At 26.5% G+C, this 26,217-nt stretch overlaps 1 protein-coding gene across 1 annotated transcript; it reads right to left on the reverse strand.

Moving 5' to 3' along the window:
- Window positions 1-1,467: 1,467 nt before the first annotated feature.
- LOC127283036 (toll-like receptor 6) lies at window positions 1,468-23,221 on the reverse strand. The gene is made up of 2 exons (XM_051307688.1): window positions 18,933-23,221; window positions 1,468-2,440 (listed from the first exon to the last, which is right to left on the reverse strand). Exon 1 carries the CDS (start codon window positions 22,515-22,517, stop codon window positions 18,966-18,968), a length of 3,552 nt encoding a protein of 1,183 aa, XP_051163645.1. The 5' UTR covers window positions 22,518-23,221; the 3' UTR covers window positions 1,468-2,440; window positions 18,933-18,965.
- Between the last annotated feature and the right edge of the window lie 2,996 nt (window positions 23,222-26,217).

Raw genomic sequence — 26,217 nt, forward strand, 5'->3', positions numbered from 1 at the left:
TACTAATTAAAATTTAGAAAGTATAATTATTATTTAAATTATGAAGTTATTAAATTATTATTAAATTTTACAAATTCGATAGTAAAAAATATTTTTTTAGTAAAATTTTACTAATTAAAAAGCGTAAATTTCAATAACTAAAATTAGTTAAATAAAAAATTGTAACTGATTAAAAAGAGAGTAAATTTTAAATAATAAAACTAACAATAATTATTAATTTGAAAATGATAAATATAATTTTTATTCAAAAAAATTTTGTTTAAAAAAGAAATTATATTTATTATAAATAAATTTTTAAATAAAATAAAAAAATAAATAATAATTATTATTTATTAAATAAATATAAAGTTTCAAAAAAAAAAAATCAAATGTCAAGTTTCGTACAATTTTCGAATGCGGGAAGGAGATATAAAACGAGATTTAGTTGGGATTTTTTTTTTGTAAAAGATGTTTTTTTCCTTTTCTTTTTTTTTTTTTTTTTTTCTTTTGGCAAAGACGAATGGAGCACTTGGAAGAGCTTCCTTTCTTCTTGTCCTTGTACACACGACTTGTCGTTTGTTTTAATTTGTAACGTTTCGAAGGGAAATAAAAAAAAAGAAAAAAAAAAAAAAAAAAAGTGTGTGTGTGCGCGCGAGTAAACCAAAATGAAAGTAAATTAAAACGATTCATTGGAATGTGGGTCACATGCCTTTTAATCGGTTTGCCCAATGCAGGTAGACAAATTTACATTTCACTTGCCTTGCCAGTCGCGTAAATTAAAAAAATAATTAGTTCCTTTGATCTGTCAGTGTGTGTATACGGTAAATTTCACATCGGTTCACTAATCAAATAGATGTCGAGTTAATGAACATTGAAACTTTAAAAAAAAAAAAAAAAATGCATGTGTGATTTTAAATATATATATATTATTTAGAAATACTCCAAAAGCATTGCGCGAGTTGTTATTATTTTATAATTAAAATAATGGACTTTAAAACTTTCACAGTATATAGAAAATTTATGGCTCAAATAAATTGAACATGAAAACTTTTTAATAGAGGCGAATAATAATAGTTAAAAATTATTTGTTTCACTTACCTTAAGAGTCGGGGTACAAAAAAAAAAGCCATTATTCACGTATTTTCTATTATAATACATTATTTTAATAACTCTTCCGAGTTTATTAATTTTCTTTCTAATTATAAAATAAAGATTGTTTTGTATTATTTTCAATATTAAAGAAGATTAGAATTCGAATTATTCCATTAAATTAAACATTAATTCATTCAAAATTCTCTCAAAGGGGTATTATTAATAAATTATCAGATACAGAGAAAATAATTATTGAAAATTTCATTTATTTTAATTATTTAAAAAATATATATATAAATAACACCTTAAATCAGTGTAATTAATGTCAATATGCAGTGAAATAAAAAAAAAATTTTTTTATGAAACTGTATCAAAGAGAGATATTTTATTTTTAAACTCGAAATTGTTCTATACATGTAAAAATAATTACTGCCACTTTAATGATCGAGTTTTTAATGAATTCCACAGTTTCATTTTATCTCGAAATAAAATAAAATGTCTTTCTTTTTTTTTTTTTTTTTGCTATCTATTACACTCGATATTCAATTAAAACTTATTTAATCTTTTTTGCTTTATTTACGAAATTGATAAAAATAGTAAAAATTGCCATATCATATATATTTCTATTAAAAAAAAAATTGTTTCCCTTTATGGAAAGAAGAAAAAAAATGCAATTAGAAAAAGTTAATTTCAAAAAAAAGTAATTAATATAAAAGTGAAGAAAATTCGTGTCTTATATTTGAAAACATCTCCCTCCGGTTCGTGCTTGATCTGTAACGTGACGGAATACGTGCTTCCGTTTCCAGAGCAAATTTACGAAAGTATCTTCTAGCTTCAAATTAATGGCGGTTGTTGTTTACTATCCAAGGGAAAAGCTATAAGCCAAGGGGGAAAAAAAAGTACTTGGTTAAAAAAAAAAATATATAAATGAAAAAAAACACCAGTAATTTCAAACTGCTTATCAAATGCGAGCATTTATATTTATATTTTTTTTTTCCTCGAAGTTATACTCCATATGAAACATTAGTAAGATCTTTGTTTTTTTTTTTTTTTTTTTTTGTTATACAATAATTTGTAAAAATGTTGACAAAAGCTTGAATGTTGAAAATTCGTGATCAATACTAGTAGCAAAAAAGTTTTTAATGTAAAAACGTTTCGTTAGTATTTTTATTCAAAAATATTACGGAGTGCTATTTATTTATTTTTTTTTTTTTTTTAATATATATATATTTATATCTGTATAACAACAACTCCGTTTTAAAATTTTTTTTTTTCTTTTTCCTTGATTCGCGAGTCAAAGAACAATTCCTATACATTCGTTCAAGAGTCGATTCTGTCCGGAAGAAGGCAGTGATTTACGATACAGCGTCTGAAACAAAAAAAAAATTTCAATTATTATTTTTCATATTAAATTCATATTACACGCAAAAAAAGAAAAAATCTTCATCTGGAACAGCGATAAGTTTCTTTGGAACAGCGATATATTTCTCTAGAATAGCGAAAAATTTCGCTATCACGGTGCACCAGAAGGTGGTTTAAATAAAAATGAATTGGTACTTAAAAATTCTTTTTTGATTATGGTTCTAAGATGAATAAAAAACTTTTCTCAGTAGGTTTTAAAATCAGCTTACGTGACCAATTTAAAACAAATTGAGTTTTAAATATTTAAAAATAGTATTTTATGAGGAACCAGAATTTATTTAATGTATACTTATATGCGTATAGATAATAGATAATAGATTCTCGAAACACGAACACTTTTAACAAAATCAGCCAAAATCATCATCTTATAAATTTCCTAAATCCAAAAGATTGTACGAATCCATAGAAAAACATTGGTTGCAAAACAAAAAGTAGAAAAGTAATCTAATAACAGCTGCGATTTTGTGCGCCCTGCATGCTGCTGCCATCTGACGGCGGCAGGAGGTAATGAACCCCTCATTATATTTACTTTTCGTTTCGCAATCATGTTTTTGTATGGATTCGCATAATCTTTCGGATTTAGGAAATTTATATAAGATAAGAATCTCTAGCTGCTTTTGTAAAAAAGTGTCCGTCTTTCAAGAAGAAAGTATTTTAAAATCAATGTTTATCATTTTCACGTTTAGTGCCGTTTTTATAGAGCGATAATTAAAGGTCTCTTCTTGCCAAAATATTTCAGAGATCATTCGACTCTTTTAAATAAATTTTGTCACTCTTAAAATCGTTCTTTTAACATTATAATTTAATTTTTTAAAATCGGACACAAACACTACACCAATATAATTATTTATAAAATTTAAAAATAAAATAAAAAATTTATTAAAATTGAAAATAAGTAATTATTTTATCATTTATTACAGTATTTATTAGATTAAATAAATTCTGATTCCCCATAAAATTACTGTTTTTTATATAAAAACTAATTTTTTTTTAAATCGTGCACGTAAACTGATTTTAAAAACTATTGAAAAATGTTTGTTATTCATCTAAGAATCATAATCAAAAAGAATTTTTAAGTGCAAATTCATTTTTATTTAAACCACCTTCTGGCGCATCATTAGTGAAACGTATCACTGATCTAGGTAAAGATTTTTTTTTACACGTAAAATATATTTTATTATTGTCTTTACTAAAAAAAAAATATTTGATTCAAATCCGTTACTTATCAAATAAATATTAACTAATTTTTTTTATTTACTTGAATTAATAATTATTTATCGATTATTTGAATCAAAAAATTTTTTTTTCCAATGACAATTACAGAAATTAATAAAATATATATATATATAAATAATCCCCCCTAATTAGTCATTTTGGATGAAATAATTAAATTTTCAAAGTGTACATTTTCACTGAAAGGCAAATTTACCGTGAATTCGTTAAAAGTCTACTAAATTCAAAGCGAGAAGTCCGTCACTAATGCAAATTAGTGAAAATTTTAGCAATCAGAGTGTGTCGTTTTATAATTCTTGAAATAATTAACCATTAATTTAAAAGAAAAAAGTTTAATGTGAAAATTTTTTTTTTTTTATTTATTTTTTTACCCGCAAAAAGAGTTAGATTAAGTTTTTTTTTCAAATATAAGTTTTTAAATAGGAAAATAAAATTGTGATAACGTTCATAAAGAGCTGTGTGTGAGAGAGAGAGAAGTCGCATCGAAAACTCACTTTTGATTAAAAATTAGAAAACTTGAGAACATATTAAAAAGTGTCCTCGGTTCCTCACTTGGCGAATAATAAAAAAAAAAAAAACGACGACGACGACGACGAAACGTACCATAAATTGTCGGCCTTGCGTGGTGAAGAATTTTTTTTTTTTTTATTTTTTTTTCTCTCCTAGCCGACCCGTATTGTCCTTTCATAACCCCGTAAAGTTTAATGGAGTATCATCGTTCTTGAGTTCTTTGACGCACAGATTTGTTACTTCCCGCAAGGGAACGCCTCTCACGTGTTTTCAAGCGTCGCGTACCTGCAGTGCATGTGAATATTTAAACTTTGTTGGGGGTTCATGTTTCAAAAACTTTTATCTCGTATGAAAATACGATGACAATAATATTTCTTAATACACAAGTGTTGCTAACGTGCTTTGTGGCGAGACTTGAAAATTGCACAAGGAACAATTCTCAACTTTCCACCGCGGAATTGTATACATAAATATAGAAAACTAATAATATTAGTTAAAAAAAAATAATAATACCTAATTTTTTTACGAGGCAAATAATAATAATAATAATAATAAATAACTCATTTAAAAATAGTTGAAAAAAATTTCCACCCTTCCCGGGACTCGAACGCCAAACGCTCTATAAAAATAAAGCTATGCCTTAACGCGCTCGGCTAAAGTATTCCTAAAATATTAATATTTTCCAAATTAAAAAATTTGCAATTAATTCAACTCTTTGGATTTTAATAATTTAATTTCAATTAAAAATTCAACAACCAATTAATTATTTAATTATGGTGTTGTAAATTTTAATTTTTCAAAAATATTCCACAAAAATGGTATAATTTATATCATTTATTAATATTATTAATATAATATTTTACTCTCGCGATATTCAATCATAATAATTGAATTAAATTAAAGTTATATAAATTGCACAAGAAACAATTCTTAACTTTTCTCCGCGAAATTGTATACATAAATATAGAAAACTAATAATATTAGTTAAAAAAAAATAATAATACCTAATTTTTTTACGAGGCAAATAATAATAATAATAATAATAATAAATAACTCATTTAAAAATAGTTGAAAAAAATTTTCACCCTTCCCGGGACTCGAACGCCAAACGCTCTATAAAAATAAAGCTATGCCTTAACGCGCTCGGCTAAATTATTCCTAAAATATTAATATTTTCCAAATTAAAAAATTTGCAATTAATTCAATTCTTTGGAATTTAATAATTTAATTTCAATTAAAAATTCAAGAACCAATTAATTATTTAATTATTTAATTATTGTGTTGTAAATTTTAATTTTTCAATAATATTCCACAAAAATGGTATTATTTATCTAATTTATTAATATTATCAATATAATATTTTACTCTCGCGATATTCAATTATAATAATTGAATTAAATTAAAGTTAATAATAATTAAAGTTTTATAAATAATTAAAGTTTAAAACAAAATAATGAATGAAGAAATTTTTTTTTCTTTTCTTATAAATGTGTGAAAAAAGAAGGGAAAAATATATAATTATTTTTAGTAAAAATTACTCGCTTATTGTATATAAAAGGTGGTTCGCTAAACTGAACCATTCTCCTTCTCCTCCTTTTTTTTTTTTATTTTTGCCCCTTTATTACTTAGAAAAGGCATTCATCTTCCCAAATAAAGCCTTCTTGGTAATACGATCGCATTAAAAGCTCTTCTATTGAACAAAATACTTAGGGCGAGATTTTAATGATGACTTATTGGGATTATCACGTTAAAAAAAATTTTTTTTTCCCGCAGCCACGCGAAAATATAGAAGTTATATTTATATATATATATATATTATTTTTTAATGAATATTCCCGTCCACTTGTGAAAAGTTTTCAATGCCCCGACGAGAATTTTTTTTTTTATATTTTGTCGACACACGGAAACATTTCAAATAAAAATTCTCTGAATACCTATTCCCCCTCTTTTTTGAAAAAGCGAGAATTTTTTTTTCATTAGTAAAAAGGAATTTGGAAATTCGCGATGCAAAAATTGATTTGAAATTCTACTTTTTTTTTCTAAATAGTATCTAAACAATTTTTATAAAAATATTTCTTTTGAAATATATAAAATTTTTAAGTTGTATTTTTTAATAATAAAAAAAAACAAGTGTTTAAATAGATAGAGAAAGGAAAAAAAATTAAAAGTGAGAAAAAATATGTATTAAAAAAAGAAGAAGGGGAGGGGAAAAAAAGTGAAGCGCCATTTAAGTAGGCAGAATAAATAATATATGTTTTAATTTTCTTCATATATGAGTTGAAAGTACTACTTCCTTTGTGAACTCATTTAAAATCCCTACACACATTCTTTTACATTTTCACAAAAGATGGTGGATATGGAATTTATGTATGAATTTGGAATGAGTTCCTCATAGGAATTTACTTCCAACATCAGAGAGAGAGAGCGAGAGAGAGAGAAAAAGAGAAGGAACTTCTAGTCCAGGATACGGTTAGAATATTGAAACAGAATACTACTATACTATACTGTAGAAACATTACGAATTACGAATGATATTTCAACGAAGAATGAAAGAGAAAAGTTCTAAAGCACCTCGGGGCAAATTATATTTTTTTCCTCTTTCGCAATTTTCTATTATTTTCTTTTTTTTTTTTTTTTTTTGTTTCATCCCGTATACTCATCTCATTTACACAATAATTTTAACCTGTCACTTGTTTTTTTTTTTATTATATATTTTATTACCATTTGTTTTATATATATATTTCATTTCGTTATTTTTATGTGTTTGATATTTTATTGTTTTATCACCTGTTTAGTATTTTATAACATTTTTTCGTTATTTTATTTTTTTATTGTTTTGTTATTTTATCACATATTCGGTATTTTATTTTTTATAATTAATAATAATAATAATAAAAATAATAATAATAATAGTAATAATAATAATAATAGTAATAATAATAATAATAGTTATAATAACAATAATAATAATAATAATTATTATTATTATTTGTACTATCATTTATAAAATTGAAATTTATCATTCGGTAATTTTTTTTTTTAATAATTGTTTTTTGTTTTAAAGTTGAATTGTTTTTTCTTTATTTTATTTTTTTATTGTTTTGTTATTTTATCACATATTCGGTATTTTATTTTTTATAATTAATAATAATAATAATAAAAATAATAATAATAATAATAATAATTATTATTATTATTATTATTTTTATTATTATTTGTACTATCATTTATAAAATTGGAATTTATCATTCGGTAATTTTTTTTTTTAGTAATTGTTTTTTGTTTTAAAGTTGAATTGTTTTTTCTTTTATTTGTGATTTTTCTTGTAAATAATAGTAAATTTATTTTTTTTTTTTTGTATTTTATTATATTTGAAAAATAATTTAAATTTACAAATTAGTTTGTTTTGTAATTTTTTTTTATTATTGTTATTATTATTCGATGTTTTAATTGAATTTTAAAGACAATTTTATATAATTGACTTATTGTTAAATAAAAATAGAAAATAAATAACAAAAATATTAACCTCATTTTTTTGTTGGGTGCAGCAAAAAAAAGAGTGTTGATTTTATGCCATAAACAACTATATATAAAACTTTAGTAGAGCTGAAAACCTATTTTTGTGTATGTATATATAAAGGGTAATTTTGTTATATATTCTTGATCCGATTTAAAAGTTTTTTCATTTTAAAACTAAAAAGCATGGCTTCTTATATTTTGCGGATAGATTTTTTTTTTTTTGGTCCGATTAAAATTAATGATTTCAAAAAGTTGAAAATAATTTTTTTATATAAATAAAGTAAATTAAAAAATTTTAACATAAATTTTTTTTTTATTTTATAAATATGAATTTGTATACAGAAATTTTTTTTAGCATAACATAAAAATTCGAATTTTTTCATGACAATTTAATTTTTTTTTTTGTATTTTTTTATTAAAATTAAAATTTACTTTTTAAAAATTAAATTTATTGAAAATTCTTTTTTTTTTTATTAAAACGCATTTGTTTTTTTCTCTCCTTTTTTTTTCTCTTGACATTTCGCGAAGAAAGTAGATATAGAGACCAGATTTTTTCGAGATTACTTGTTCTTTTAGAGATTTTCCTTGTAGCCAGCGGGGCTTAAAACAGAGGAATACACACGAGTCGGTACAATTTTTCAACATTGTTATTATATATATATAGTATAACACTGTCGAATGCATTTCTGTGTAGTACACTAAAAGCAAAACACCACAGTCGCGCTTTTGATGTGACTTGTTTCCCCCCCCCCCCTATATATATATATATATATATAAAAAATCTCGCGTTCTGATAAATTTTATTTTCAAATTGGTTTCGACTCGACGTGAATATTCAGATTTCATACGTCAACCTCCCGCGTGTCGTTTAACATTTCCATTTTAAACTTCATTTTACATTTAAATCACGTTTTCTATAGTTCAGTGATTTGAGACGTTACAGTGTGGTTTTTTTTTTTTTATCATTATACAGATCGACTCCAAGTTATTATTTATTAATATGCATTATAATTATAATTTTAATTTTTGATATTATAAATTGTTGATTGACAGTTTCAAAAAATAAATTTTTTTTTCACTAAATATTTTTTGTAATGAAAATTCGATTAAATGAAAATTAGGTTAAATAATTATTTGCTAAAAAAAAAATCTCTCGTGTGGAGAATTTTTCTAATTAAAAAAAAAAAAAAAAAGAAATATTTGCATATCGTCAGAGAATATTTTTTTTTTGTGTATAAAAAAGAATTATAAACTCGTAAAGTTGATTATATGAAGCCAGAAAAGAAAAGTTGTTCTGCCAACTAAAAATATCATCAAGTAATTTGTAGTCTTAGTTTGAAATCCTGGTTCTCTACACTGTGTATGCTAATTAAGTAATTAGCGCGCGCGCCAAGCACTGTTGAAAAGAACATTGTTGGGGGCTTTCTCTCTCTCTCTTTTTTTTTTTTTTTTTTTCTCTTTTTTTTTGATATAATTTTTGCGACAAGTAAATAAGGGCTGCAGTGGTTTCGTCCCTGTAATTTAACATGGCACAACCCTCAAATCTGCCCTTTTACTCGATTGCCCATGTTGCCTGCACAGCATTTCACGCACCCATTACTTTCTCCTAAAGAGAGAAAGAGAGAGAGAGAGTGTGAGAGAGATGAGTCACACACAAACTCATTCAATCACAAGTGTAAATGTAATTCACTGAATCGAGTGTTGGGGGAGAATGATACTTTTCTGATAAAATGAGCAAATCACAAAGAATCGATTAGAAATATGGGCAACTACCAACACCAGTTCTATTGCGTTGAATAAAATCATCGTAAATCGACAACGATTTAATCAAATTTCGATAAATTATATGAAACCAGAGATATGTACATTAAATTTTTGGCCAATTGCGCATATATCATTTTATATATATATATGTAGACTCTCGTTTTACTATTTTAATTTATTGACGTATAACCCCTCTTATTTTTAACTGAAAATTCAGTTTCCATAATAATTATTTTGTCCCTTTTCTTCTTTTTTCGTTTTTCCTTTCATATTTTTTTATTCTTGTTGTTTTATTCTTCTTTTTTTTATTTTTTAGCTTATTCATTTATTTAGAAATTCATTTATTTTGTTTATTTATTTATATTTATTTATTTTGTTTATTTATATTAATTTATTTTTTTTATTTATATTTATTTATACACATTTATTTATTTATTTTTATTTATATTTATTTTATTTATATCTATTTACATTTATTTATTTATTTTGTTTATTTATATTTATTTCAATTATTTAAACAAGAAGAGAAATAAATTTCTCTTAATTTGTTTCTTTTTTTAAATATGTATTTATTTATTTTGTTTATTTTATTTATATTTATTTATATTTATTTATTTTGTTATATATTTTGTTTATTTATATTTATTTACATTTATTTACATTTATTTACATTTATTTATATTTATTTACATTTATTTACATTTATTTATATTTATTTATATATTTATTTATATTTATTTATATTTATTTAATTTATTTAAACAAAAAGACAAATTAATTTCTTTTAATTTGTTTCTTTTTTCAAATATTTATTAAATTCGTAAATTTTTTACATATATATTTATTTTGTTAATATTTATTTATTTTTATTTATATTTATATTTATTTTGTTCATTTATATTTATTTACATTTATTTATATTTATTTATATATATTTATTTTGTTTATTTATATTTATTTACATTTATTTATATTTATTTCATTTATTTAAACAAAAAGACAAATTAATTTCTCTTAATTTGTTTCTTTTTCAAATATTTATTAATTTCGCAAATTTTTTAAATATATATTTATTTATTTTGTTCATTTATATTTATTTACATTTATTTATATTTATTTATATTTATTTATATATATTTATTTTGTTTATTTATATTTATTTACATTTATTTACATTTATTTACATTTATTTATATTTATTTATATATTTTTTTATATTTATTTCATTTATTTAAACAAAAAGACAAATTAATTTCTCTTAATTTGTTTCTTTTTCAAATATTTATTCATTTCGCAAATTTTTTAAATATATATTTATTTATTTTGTTTATTTATATTTATTTACTTATTTTATTTATATTTATTTACTTTTATTTATCTTTATTTATTTTATTTATATTTATTTATTTTGTTTATTTATATTTATTTATATATTTATTTATATTTATTTACATTTATTTAAACAAAAAGAAAAATTAATTTCTCTTAATTTTGTTTCTTTATTTCAAATATTTATTAAATTCGTAAATTTTTTAAATATAATTTTTTTTTATTTTTAACATTTATTTTACAAAATTAATAAAAGAGATTATTATTTATTTATTCATTTTAATTTATGTGCTTTTGTTTACAAATTTTATAAAAATATTTACCCGGGGGGTGAAAAATAATTTTTATTGACTTCTTTGTTGATAATGCATGAAATGTATATATGCATTTAGGAGAACCTCAATAATTAATTTTCATCCAGTGAACAAATATGCAAACTTGTAATAGTTGGAACAACATTAAAGTTGTTTAATAACTAATGTAAATAAATATTAAAAAAAAAAAAATACAAATTTTAATCTAAAAAGTAAAAGTACAAAATTTATCACAATATAAATTATTTAAATATTTTCAAATAATTTGTGAATATTTTTAATTGAATTAAAATTTGTATTGCAAATTTATTTTTGTCGCAAAATTTAAATTGATTTTTGTTGATATTAATGTTAATAAAAATATAAACGTAAAATAAAAATAGAAAATAGAAATATAAATATTTTTTTAAACAATGTAATGTATATAAATAAATAAATGAACATAAATATAAAATATAAAAAAAAAATAAATAAAAAAATAAAAACATAATAAAAATATGTTTTCAGGCAAAAAAGAAAAATATTGTCAATTTTTCGATAGACGAACCTAAAAAATAAAGTAAGCAAGCAAAAAAAAAAAAAAAACAGTAATAGAAATGTACTCACAATAATATTGTGATATACGGTCGTTTCCCTTTGGCTCTCTTTTGTAAAAAGCATACACATAAATAAATAATTTGCGTCGACAACTTTTTGTCATTAAAAATAGCTCTATTGTCATGGTGACAAAACAAAACCTTTCACCTTTCATTGTTGATATAACGCCAATGTCAATAAACTTTATCACATTTGATTTTACCATCAACATGACACAAATGTTTTGTGCGCTTTAACTATATACACTTCATGTTTTCTCTGTTTTGAAAGCAACAATTTTTTTTTTTTGTTTTTTTTTGAAAATGCCTTTTAAAAGAAGGAAATAAACCATAAAAAAAAAAGAAGAAAGGGGAACAATAAAAGCTCATTCTTTTGGTTTTTTTTTTTTTTATAAAACTATTATGTTGTAAATATTTCCGCGAAGCTATAAATAATAAAAAAATATTGAAAATAAAAAGTATAGAAAAAATTATATTCTAAATTTAAGAATATATTTTTTTATAATGCTCATATTTATTAATAATCCTAATAATTAATAATAATAATTATTATTAATTATTAAGTAATAATAATAATTTAATAATAATATTTTAATTGTTTAAACAATATTATTTAACTGTTTTTTTATTATAATTTGTTGTTTATTAAATTTGCGAACATAATTTTATTAATTTAAATAATATATTGTCAATTTGATACATATTTATTTTCTATTATGTCACATTATGTATTTTATTTATACGCGTATATATTATAGCTTGATTAAATTCCTCATTAAAATCAAATTAAAACATTGAAACAGAAATATATATTCTCTTAGTACATATTAATTTATTTAGCATAATAAATTAATGAATTGAAATTGAAAGTAAAAAAGAACTTTAAATTAAATATTTCTAAATATTTCCAAATGCACAAATGAACTATTAAAACAGAAAATTATAAATTAAAAATTATAATAATTAATAATTAATAAATTATTATAGAGGAATTTATCTGACCCAAAATAATGATAAAAATAATAAAATATCAAAGAACTAATATAAAAATAATTTTTTTCTCACACTCAGTTTTTTTTTTTTTTTGGTATAACATATGCGCGCGGGGGATAATTACAAAAGACATGTGCGTATTAACTTTAAGTGGCGGACATTGTCGGACACATAATGGACCACGAATAGAGAAAGAAAAGAAAAAAAAAAAAAAAGAAGGAGAGAACTGAAAAAGACAAAACAAGAGAGGAAGATAATCTCGTTGTCGAGAGTTACGTAAATGTTTAAATAAGGGATTACGAAATAATCGGACAAGTCGCACACTTTAATTGGACACGTGACTGACTATCGCAACTTGTACTCGAGAAGGAGTTTTTGGAGTTTAAAATAATATTTGATGGTATAAAATACACACCCTTTTGGCGAAGCAAATAAATAAATATATATATTATATTTAAAAAAAAAAAAAAAAAAGAATTCCAGATCGGCGTGCATGAATGCCATATGTTGCCAATGCAACATTCAATGGCTATGTAGGGATCGATATTGCGAAACGACCGAACATCGGATGAATGCCCTGATAGCACAAAGCGCCCGTAAATGTCCCCCAGACATCTCTTTGGATGAATTCCAGGGACATTCAGGGGACGTTCTTTGATAGTACAAAGCGGCCGCGCGCGCGGCTTCCCCCGTCATATATATATATATATATATATATAGCAGACAGTTCTTTGGAACGAGACTTTCAGGGACCAAAACTCTCCAGTTTCTATCTAGTCGGGCGATTCTTGATTTTTCTCCAAACTATAATTTCCTGCTTTACACAAAAGGTCCCACGCATTCTCTTTCTATCTTTCTTCTTTGCTTCTGTATGGGTGATTCTCCACGTAGCGTAGAATTTAATTATTGTTTTTTTTTTCTAAATTAACAAAATTCAAATTATAATCTTTAAAGTTATAAATATCCGTGGTGAGAGGGATAAAATATTCATATTCCTATACGGGTTTTAATGAAAAAGGCGATGTGGCTCTATAAAAACGGCACTAAAGGTGAAAATGATAAACATTAATTTTAAAATACTTTCTTCTTGAAAGACGGACACTTTTTTACAAAAGCAGCTAGAGATTCTTATCTTATATAAATTTCCTAAATCCGAAAGATTATGCGAAGCCATACAAAAACACGATTGCAAAACGAAAAATAATATAATGAGGGGTTCATTACCTCCTGCCGCCGTCAGATGGCAGCAGCATGCAGGGCGCACAAAATCGCAGCTGTTATTAGATTACTTTTCTACTTTTTGTTTTGCAACTAATGTTTTTCTATGGATTCGTACCGTTTTTTGGATTTAGGAAATTTTTGGATTTTGGCTGATTTTGTTAAAATTGTTCGTGTTTCGAGAAAAAAGTATTTTAAAATCAATACTATTTCACGTTGAGAGCGATAATTAAAACTCTCTTCTTGCTAAAGAATTTCAGATACCGTTCGACACTCTTAATGCATAAATATAAAAACAAAACAAGAAAATAACTTCAATGTTTAATAAATTTATATGACCCCAAATCAAAAAAAAAATTATCTATATATAAGTATACATTAAATAAATTCTGGTTCCTCATAAAACACTATTTTTATATATTTAAAACTCAATTTTTTTTTAAAATTTGGCACGTAAGTTGATTTTAAAACCTATTGAAAAATGGTTTTTATTTATTTAAGAACCAAAATCTAAAAGAATTTTTAAGTGTCAACTCATTTTTATTTAAACCTCCTTATGGCGCACCGTGATCTGATTCGTATTTACGGAATTTATGCCAAATTAATACAACTACATTTTATTTAATAGAAAATTTTAATATTTATTTAATTTATTATCAAATATATAAAGGCTTCACCATGACGATTTTGTGATTGCTTATAAAAAAGTATAAAAACAGAAAAATCAATTAGGAAAGGAATTTTTTTACCACACTGAGAAAAATGTTTAGTCAGAGCAACCAAAATTTGGTTGGGCCAACAAAAAATTTTTTGTTGGTATTTAAGCAATCAAACTATTTGGTTGAGTCAACTAAAAAATTTGGTTGAGTGTTTTTTGTTGGCATAACAAAAATATTTGGTTAGCCCAATCAAATTTTTTTTTTGTTAGGTCAACAAAAATGTTTGGTTGATCAAACAGGTTTTTTTTGTAAAATTAAAAATATTTTTCTACCTTTTCTCCTTTCTTTTTATCTTTTTTATTTATTTCATTATTTATTTATTATCAATTTAACATTGAATTTATATTTATCCAATTGAAATTTTTTGAGGACTTTGAAAAATCTCATCTCCGCCTGGGATCGAACCTCTGTTTTAAAACTGAAAATCGGGAGCTCTAACCACTGGACTACCCATTCTTGTGAAAGATTTAAACTAACTGTTCTCTTAAGCTGTGAGCTGAGAGCGAATCAAATTATTTGGTTGTCGCAACCAAATTTTGGTTAGGACAACAAACCATCATTTGGTTTTTTAGATTAAACAATTTTGTTGTGTTACCCAAATTATTTTGTTGTCGAAACCAAATTTTGGTTGGAATTTAAAAATGTTCAACCAAATAATTTTGTTGGCCTAACCAAATGTTTGGTTGAGATAACCCTACGACTTTGTTTCAGCCAACCAAAATTTGGCTACACTCAGAAAAAAGATATGTTTCAACCAAATGTACCATTTTTTTATATTTACCCAATTTTTTGGTTAGTTCAAACAAAATTTGTTTAATTCAAATAAATATTTATTTAATCTAAATAACTGTTTGGTTTATTTTAATAAATTTTTTTGAAGAAAGAAAAAATTTGATTGAGCTAAATAAACGTTTGGTTTGTGCAACCAAATGTTTGGTATTAACTGTATATCAATGCATTTATTTTGTTGATTTAACCAAAATTTGGTTGCTTCAAACGAATTTTTTTTTCTTAGTGTAGAAGAACCAAAATTGCTTAACCAAACAATTTTTGCTAAAGTATAACAAAGTTTAATTTCGATTTTTCATGAAATAATTCAGTTCTAATTAAAAGGCTTCACTATGACGATCAACGATTTTCAATCTATTTCAAAAAAAAAATAAAAAAAAAAATTTTGTTTTCATCAAGAAATTATACGCTACGTGAAGAATATATTATTAAAAAAAAAAAAAAAAAAAAAAATCATTAATTAATGCGTCGGTCACAAGGTTCCAAGTTCGAATTATTTCCGAGTATATAATCGTGAATGCAGATTCCGCGCGTTTACCAGTGGCAAAAAAGAAAATAAAGAAAATGCCGACTCTATTGCAGATGAAAATTCTCTCACTTGTATTTACACTACTTTTTTTTTTCTTTTTTTTTTTTTAGTCGATGCTTTTCATAGGGAAAAAAACACACACAGTGTGTCGGCGGAGTGAAAAAAATTGCGCGCCCACAGACGAAAAAGCGATGTTATAACATCCGTTCAGGGAAAAAAATAGGGGGGTGGAAAAAAAAAAAAATTTTTTTTCTGTTGATTTTGCAATTTCTTGTTTGGCTTGGATTAATTATTATTACTCCGGGGGAAAATTGATTACTAAAATTTTACCATTTTTCTCCCCCCCCCCGAAAAAAAACAGAAAAAGTGAATTTTACGAATGAAAAATCTTTATATTCAAGGGAGTTTTTTTTTTGTTATTTTATTTCTTTATTTAACATTTTAATTTTCTTTTTATTTAATTTATAATTTTATTTAATTTTTAATTAATTTATATTTTCATTTATTATTATTATTATTATTATTATTATTATTTTATTTATTAAAAAAAAAATTTTGATTATTAAAAGAATTTTTTTTCTCTTGTACAAGGAAAAAAAATATCAAGTATATATAGGTATTTATATCAAATATTTAATGTCGCGCATATATGCTATATTATTTATATTCTTTTGTTATATTAGAAAATAGATTTTATACAGGAAATGTATACATTAAATATAGATATCGAAACATATAGAAATTTGATTTCCATTTTGTGCAAATATTTTATCTTCAATATCCGTTTTCAATCTTTTAAGCCCAACAGCCATATATAGAACAATTGATGTTGACAAAGATATCCTAAATATATACATATATATATATATATAGATATAGGTATATGATATATATATATATCGTTGTATTTAATTCAATTTCATTCCGGAAATTTCGTTTATTCATTAAAGTATACCGCATTAAAATAATAATCATTATGCAGTGAAAAAGAAGAAGAAAATCTTATTTTTAGTTGCAAAATTTTTAAAGATAAGTTTTCCTTGATTTTCTTTGTTATTATATTTATTTATAATAATAATAATAATAATAATAATAATAATAATAATAATAATAATAATAATAATAATAATAATAATAATAATAAAATAATAAAAAATAGTAAAAAAAATATTAAACTAATAATAAATTAATAAAATGAGGGAAATGAAAATGAAATCAATTTCCTTAGCTATAAAAACGTTGGAAAATTCATAAAAAAAATGTAATTAAAAACATGAGTGTATATAATTATATATATATATGTACAACTGTCGATACCGATTATTTCCATATTTAAAACTTCTTAAAAATACTTTCACAAGTAATTTACAGAAATATAATATAAACTCTTTTTGTTTCATTTAAAATAAAATAAATTAATCGAATAATTTAACTTTTTCTCACCATAAAAATTTTACCGGATATCTCTCCATATATATATATATATAACTGCTAATATTATATAACTCGTATGATTTCAATGAGAAGTTGATTGAATTTGATTAAGCGGATTATATCGAAATCTCGTATAAATAAACGTATTTGAAAAAAGATATCTCTATTTTGATGAAAATTTGAACCCTTAAAATAATTGATAGACCCTTATTAAAAACAATTTTCGATTATATTCAATGGCAAAATATTCTATTGTATTTTTTTCGAAATTTATAATTTTTTTTTTTTTTTTTTTTTTACGAATTTAGTATTTATTCACGTATAAATACGTAGAGAAAGTGGGAACAAATATTAATAGCTTTTAAAGATTATAAATTTATTATTAAATTATTATTTATAAAATGAGAATTTTTTGGCTGAAAAGTTTTTGAAAAGTTTAACTGTGAAAGTTTTCTTGATAAAATAGTCACTCAGCAAGCTCTCAAGAGAACGGTGTCTTAGAATAATTTATTACGGGCAAAATGAAGATTGAAAGAATTAACTGGGGAAAAGCGATTCTACTTAAATTTTTCAACAAAAATATTCATTAAAAATTAAAAAGATAATTTTTTTTTTTTTTTAATAAACAAGAATAAACCCTTGATTACTATTAAAAATTTTAAATTCCTTTTTTTTGGAGATAAAAATAAATTAAGAAATAAATATTATGAATTTTTTTTTTAACAAGATAGAAAATAAAATAAATAAAGAATTATAAGAATGGGTGAAAATAAATAATTTTGACAGAATTTAAAATGGATAATGTTATTTCCCTCTTTCTCTACTGCGGCAATGTTGAATACTTGATATTGAACACAAAAATCGACTTCTTTCTCTCAGTGTATATATGTGTGTGTGTGTGAATTTTTGGTGGTTTCAAGAAAATAAATATTTGAACATGTCAACGACGAGTTTATATACTCCAGGTTATTCGTTGAAATTCATCAAAGATTTATGGGACAAAGGGGAGGGTTTTGAACTCCCGCTTACGGATTTGGCTTTTTCCACAAGAAAGGCAATTTAAGAAGCAAATCCGCGTAGTTTTTCACCTCTGAACAGAATTTAAATAATCTCTCATATACAAAATCAAAAAAAAAAAAAGAGAGAAGACAAATTTTCATCAATTTTTTTTTCTTTCTTCTCTTTATTTATAGAAAAATGTTAATTTTTGTCAGAAAATGGCATTTTCCCAAGAGAATATAAAAATTAATTTGCAAACGAAATTTTGTCTAAAAAAAAAAAATTCTCGTCGCTTATTTCTCGTGTGGAAAATTCTCAAGATTTGAATTTAGTAAAAGAGTCTGGAAAAAAGGCCTTGCGTGTTTTTTTTTTTTTTTTAAACTTGTTAACCCAGAAATATGCATCGTTAAAAAAGGGGAGCTAGCATATTCACTCTTTCATCCTCTTTCTCTCTCTCTCAAGTAGAAATGTAGTCATGTAAAGTGAAAATTACCTGCAGAAAAAATGTTTTTCTTTCTTTTTTCCCCTATGCCCAACGAATTTGAGGCGGTGGTGGCGGTGTTGGCAGCAACGGTGGCCTCTCAAGCGCTGGAATTGTCAAGACATCAGGCATTGCGAACCTCAATTTACGCCAGAATAATTTTTCACCCCACACAAGAACAGTGTGTGTTGAAATAATTTTTTTCAAATCCCTATCCAAATCCCTTGGGCATGCCTCACCAACAAGTAGGAGAATAACCGAACGATCTTTACGTTTAAGTGCCTCTCTCAATGCTAATTTAAATTCACAAGTGATCCATTCACTTTGCAAAAAATTGTCCGACAACACTAATATTGTACGACGTGATGATTCAGCGGCTTCGGCAATTGCATTCATCATTCCATTGCCCTCTGATAAATCACGATAATGTAAACACAATCTATAAGATTGTTCTAAACCCGGCACCAATACACCCGACACAAATGCCTCATCAATTGCCGAATATGAAATACAAGCGTCAAATGGTTTTTGTCGATCTTCAAATGCCGCCGTTTTATAACATGTACGAAATCGATAACGACTAGCGCTCCACGCACGTAATACACGATTATGCCTCATCACACCACAAATGAGGGCAATAATAATCAATGCAAGTACACAAATCACCAATATTAATGGTAGATACGCACCAAAGGGACGTACTTTGATTGTTGATGATGTGTTAGTTAACGCGGCACAATAGACAACCGAACCATTAACAAGTGTAATCATTGGTATACCCAATGAGCATGTAATTTGTCTCCAATCGCTAATCTTCTCTTTATTTTGAAACATCCATCCACCTGCCTTATCAACATAAGAACAATCACAATTCCACAAATTACCCGATAGCATAACATCCACTAAATATGGATTTCTACCCAATTGCCATAATGCAAAATTTTTCAAACGATTATTATTTAAATGCAACACCTCCAAATATCTCAATGTTTGAAATGTTCCATCATCCAAATATTCCAATAAATTATATTGCAAATATAATTCCTTTAAATTTTCAATTGGCACAAGTATCGCTCCATAAAATGCACTTATACAATTATGCTCCAAATGTAAAGTGACAAGTCGTTTTAATCCACTAAATGTATTATTACTAATCATTTCAATATTACTATTATTTGCATACAATATCTCAAGATTTTTTCTTCCAATAAAAGAATGTGAATTAAGTTCACCAAAATTATTACCATCTAAATAAACTTCAGTTGCATCCATTGGTACACGTCCTGGTATTATTTCATAAGCTGAATTTGAACAATCGACAACATTTGCCGACCATGATTCATCATGATAACAACTACAATTCAAAGGGCATGTCATTTCACAATCGCATGCATCAAAATCACAACAATGACACAATGCAAAACAATGTGTATTGTAGCTACATAAAAATTGTGATGATTTTGCTTCTAATAGAGATATAAATGAACGTCGACGATCGTATGGTAATTTACAATAAACTAATTCAAGATCCATTACCTTTGGATGTTGTCGTAAATTAAATTGATTTATTCTCTGTAACCATTCGGTGGTACAATCGCAAATAAATGGATTACCACCAATGTAAAATTCAGGTGGCGTTTCCTTTACTTGTGACAATTGAAATGCCGATAATTCCATACGTACAATTTGATTTGAATAAAGATCAACGCGTGTTAAATTTTCCTTATCAAAAAATGTTTGTGGCTCAACTAATGTAATAAGATTGTCATTTAAAAATATTAATTCCAATGAATTTGGTAAATTATTACCATGTATTTTTTTTAATTTATTAAATGATACATCCAATGTTTGTAGACGTGATAATTTTGGGGCTAAACCAAGTTGTTTTATTGAATTTTTATGAAGATCAAGCCATTGTAATTTCTCAGGTAGAAAATTATAATCGAATACATCGATTAAATTATCAGAAACATTGAGCCAAAGTAAACTAGTTGCATTGACAAAGGATTTTGTTATATCTTGCAATAAATTTGAATCAAGACGTATTGCCTGTAATGATGGATTTGTTGTAAATGCATTGTCATCGATATATTGTATTTTATTTTTTGCCAAATTAAGAATTTGTAACGCTGGTAATTCAATGAGTGCGTCTTGTGTTATGTTTATTATTTCATTGCCCATTAAACGTAGACCATAAAGATTTGACATGCCTTCAAATTTTTCCAATGTTTGTAAACAATTTTCACCTAAATCAAGTGTACGCAAAAGACGCATGTCTTTTAATGCAATTGGTATAACGGGAAAATTGTTACCCGACAAATGAAGATCTTGTATACTTGAGCAATTGCGAAACGCTTCTGGATGAATGTCCTCCAACAGGTTGAAATCCATATTCAAGAGGGACAATGCAAACAAGCCACTCAGTGAATGCGCATCAAGGTACTCGAGACGATTGTGGGAGATTTCGAGACTATGTAGATTGCTCATTGGTGAAAATGTGTCGGCTGATATTGTTGCAATGTCATTATAACGTAAATTAAGAATTTGAAGTGTATAAAGATCGCGAAATAATGTTGGATCAAGTTTAGAAATTTTATTATTTGATAAATCAAGTAGAACCAAACGTATTAAACCAGTGAATGCCTCTGTTTCTAAACCTTGATTTGTTAATAAATTATTTGATAAATCAAGTACAACAAGTTGATTCATATTTGATAATAATTCCATTTCAATGTGAATAATGGAATTATTTCTGAGTTTCAATTCTTTCAATGAATTCACAGCCTCTTTGAACAGTTGAGCGGGTAGGGTACTTATTCTATTGTTGGAAAGATCAAGAGTCCTTAAGGACCTAAGACCATGGAAGGCTTTATCCACAATTGTGTTTATCTCATTTTCCGATAAATCGAGTACATTCAAACGTTTCAACTTGGAAAAGGCGTATGGGGTCAATTGTTTAATGTAATTATTTGAAATGTCCAATGTTTTAATATCAAGTGAACATTCATTAAATGAATCGTTTATTGTTTGAAGAATATTGTATGAAATATTTAAAGAAACAAGATTTGATAGCGAACAAAATGTTTCGTTTGATATTAATTTTAATTGATTTAATGAAATGTCAATCATTTCAATTTGTGTTAATGCTTTAAATGCATTTTTATCTAATTGATGATAAAATGAATTAATAATTGTCAAATTTCGAAGATCACGATAACGTATAAGTGCCTTTTTCGACCATAGACTAAAGTCACATGCGGTTATCCTTAGGGCTCGTAATTTCCAAAGTCGAAGAAACTCGTCGACATCCGTTTCCTCTTTTGCCTCAACCTCCTCCTCATCGTCCGTCGCCTTCTCACAGGCAATGTTCAACGAAGTCACGTAGTCGCTTGCGATTTGCGTGAAGTTCATTCTCAAGGAATGGTTCCTTGGGGAATGGAAAATGCAATTTATTGCACCCTCGATACGCGGTATCCAAGCACAGTATTCCGGAAGTTGGAGTTTCGTTGAAGGCGTACTGCTCGATGATATGGTGAACGCGTGACGTAAGTGTAAAAAGAAAAAAATACACACCACCATCAAATGAAGTTCTCTCATTTTTGTAATAATTCTCACATATTTTCTCCCTTGAAAATTTTTTTCATTATTCTTTTAACAAAAAGAAAAGGATAATATTTTTGAAAAATCATTTTAAATTCTGATATTGTCACGTGGGATTTTTCCCAAATTGTCATTTTTTTCTTTTTTTTCTTGATGTGAATTTTCACTTTAATCGAGGTTCACAAAGAACCCCCCGTCATTGATGTCTACATCAAAGGATTTATAATTAACCCTTTATCACACACACACACACACACCGGGCACCCTTTACCGGCACTTAATTACCGGAAACACTCGCCGAAAAAAAGTGTTTCTTTTCACCTCATTATAAATGTATGTTTTTTTTTTTGGGGGGGGGAGAGGAATATAGAAAAAATTCTTTTTTGGAAAATTGAATGCAATTTGAAATAAGAAGGATATAGATTGAAAAAGAGAGAGTGATAGACAGAGAGAATTAGTGAGAGTGAAAGGGTAAGAAATACCCTTGTGTTTTGAACGGCTGCCACTGCACAACTGAGAAGAAATCTCCCGCAAAGTGTATCTCGACAACCCCCGTAAACGCAACGCCCACCGATCGTTCCTATCTCCACCAATGCCGTCACGGCCGTCACCAGCAGCGTGGCGAGATATGCTCAAGCCATTCAGACTGGCATCAATGCTCGGGGATTCCCCGAGTCCACCTGCCCGCATGCGGATAACACAAGTTTGTGCTCTCTCTCTCTCTTTCTCTCTCTCTTTCTCTCTCTCTTTCGACTGGTATATATGAAATCGGCGCAAAAACCCTTGTGCCAGCGCATGGCCAACAAGGAACGTCACAACTATGTATAAGTGTATATATATATATATATATATATATATATATATATATATTAAATGTATATAGTATATATGTTCTAATATTTGTATATACCTATATACACTTATACTTGGACATGGAAAATTTTAGTGGGGAATAGTTTTGATGTGTGATGGCCGCTTGCCATTCACCCTCGTCTTGCTCAGGCACGGATTTAAGGGCTACTTGAGGCACCCCTCTCTACACATATTATTCATTGCACAATTACTCGTCGGTAATAGCCACATACATAAATTGTCCGTTATAACCATGAAAAATTATGATTTCTCTTTTTTTTTCCTCGAAAAGGTAAAATAGGATTGTTTCTTATTTAAGCGAAAAAAAAGCATTGGAAATAGGTTGAAACTGAAAATCAACTCCAATTGGGAGTTAAAAATTCACTCTAAGTGTGAGTTAATTTTGAATTAACTCCCTTGGCATCAAGTTCCTTTTGCTTTAATTCCAAAAAGGATGTGAAAAAAAATTCGAGCAACCAAAGTTGAACATAATTTGATGCTAAGAATTAACTCCAAACGAGAGTTAAAAATCCACTCTGAAAGTGAGTTAATCTTAGATTAACTCCCTTGGCATCAAGTCCCTCTTGCTTTAATTTCGAAAGGATGTGAAAAAATTGGAGCAAAACAGAAGATGGGAATTAAATTTTTGAAGCTGGAAATCAAATCTACAAGTGAGTTAAAAAGTCCAAAAGAGTTAAAAATGTACTCCAAGAGTGAGTAAATTTTAAATTAACTCCCTTGGCATCAAGTCCCTTTTGCTTTAATTCCAAAAAGGATGTGAAAAAAATTCGAGCCACAGAAGTTGGAAATAATTTAAAACTGAAAATCAACTCCAAAAGGAAGTTAAAAATTCACTCCAGGAGTGAGTTAATTTTAGATTGACTCCCTTGGCATCATCCCCGTTTGCTTTAATTCCAAAAAGGATGTGAAAAAAAATTCGAGCAACAACAGTTGGACATAATTTGATGCTAAGAATCAACTCCAAACGGGAGTTAAAAAATCCACTCTGAAAGTGAGTTAATCTTAGATTAACTCCCTTGGCATCAAGTCCCTCTTACTTTAATTTCGAAAGGATGTGAAAAAATTGAAGCAACAGAAGTTGGGAATAAAATTTTAGAAGCTGGAAATCAAATCCAAAAGTGAGTTAAAAAGTCCAAAAGAGTTAAAAATGTACTCCAGGAGTGAGTAAATTTTAAATTAACTCCCTTGGTATCAAGTCCCTTTTGCTTTAATTCCGAAAAGGGTGTGAAAAAAATTCGAGCCACAGAAGTTGGGAATAATTTAAAACTGAAAATCAACTCCAAAAGAAAGTTAAAAATTCACTCCAAGAGTGAGTTAATCTGAGATTGACTCTCTTGGCATCATCCCCGTTTGCTTTAATTCAAAAAGGATGTGACTTTTATACTCTCTAAATTTGAATTAGTAAGACTTTAAAAAAAAGGGTAAAAAGGGTAGTTAGATTTCAACTCCCTATGGGATTCTATAAAAATCGCACCCTCTTGGAGTTAAAGCAAAGAGAGTTGACGCTACACTGTAAAAAAAAGGAGTTGAATTTTAACACCCTGAGGGATTCTATAAAAGTCCCACCCTTTTGGAGTTGAAGCGAAGGGGGTTAATGATTCAAAAGTTAATTTTATCCCTACGGAGTCAGTTTTAAGGAGTTAATTTAAATATTAACTCCCTTTTGGATTTGATTTTTATCCCTAAAAATTTTATTTTCCTTATCAAACAAGAAAATTAAATTTAAAAAAAAAAAAAATAAGTTTCAATAAACAAAAATATCTTCAAAGAATTTAACCATTTAAATTCCATTAGTAGAAAAATATATAAAGCAAGTATAATCATAAAAAATAGAAGGAAAAAAAAAAATTTTCTCCACCATAGGATACGTGTAAGAAAGAATTCAAGATGCATGGAAAGGATTTTCTATACAATTGACGATGAAAGATTCTACATGCAAGAGAAGATTCTATCTACAATTGATGATGAAGGATTCTGCTCAAGAGAATCTTGGAAGAGATGAAATTACAACTGGAGCTTGATGAAAGAATTTTTGTAGAAGATACAGAGAGTGAGAGAAAGAGGGAGATAAAAGAGAAAGAGAGAGAGAATCAGTAAGTGAATGTAGGAAGAGAAAGGAAGAGAAATTTTCCAATGTATATGTGTGAGAGAGTGAGAAAGTTTTGAATAATGGGAATAGGTTGAGAGAGGAGAGCATTGTATAAGGGAAAATTGCCCGAGGCGAAAGAAAGATTGTAGACGGTCCTGCGCTTTAACATTCACCCTTCTTGCATGTAGTGGCTGAATTTTACCCCCCTTCATGTTACGTCACAAAGTGCAGGGGGGTTGATGGCATGCCTTTGGGTTCTTCCCCTCATGTCATAGACGACTACACCACGTGCTGCGCATGATTCTCGATCGTGCGCACAAAATATTTTCTCTCTCTCTCTCTCTCTCTCTTTCTCTTCATACTATACATTTCCAATATTTCCCCCCCCCTCCCTATCCTCTTCTACAAAAGAGAAAATAGCGTCTACCCCTTCGTCGCCTCGCGTGCGCCCTTTCCACTCTCGTGTACTTTTAATCAGGGCCGGTTTCAGATAAGACAGCACCCGACTAGACGTGGGAGATTATCTCGACACCGCATCTTATTGTTATAGCTATCTATCTCTCTCTATATATATATATATATATATATAGGGGTGGGTTTCCTAATTTTTTTAAAGCCCTTCGCTAATTTCCTCGAGACAATTAACGAGAATGGGAGTGAAGGCTATTTTTCTTCTCACACACATATATATATATATACAGAAGGCAGTACGTCTTTTTTTCTATATATATATCA

Source organism: Leptopilina boulardi, unplaced genomic scaffold (assembly GCF_019393585.1).
Source record: "Leptopilina boulardi isolate dan_hultmark-lab unplaced genomic scaffold, ZJU_Lbou_2.1 LbouV2_305, whole genome shotgun sequence".
Classification (NCBI taxonomy): domain Eukaryota; kingdom Metazoa; phylum Arthropoda; class Insecta; order Hymenoptera; family Figitidae; genus Leptopilina; species Leptopilina boulardi.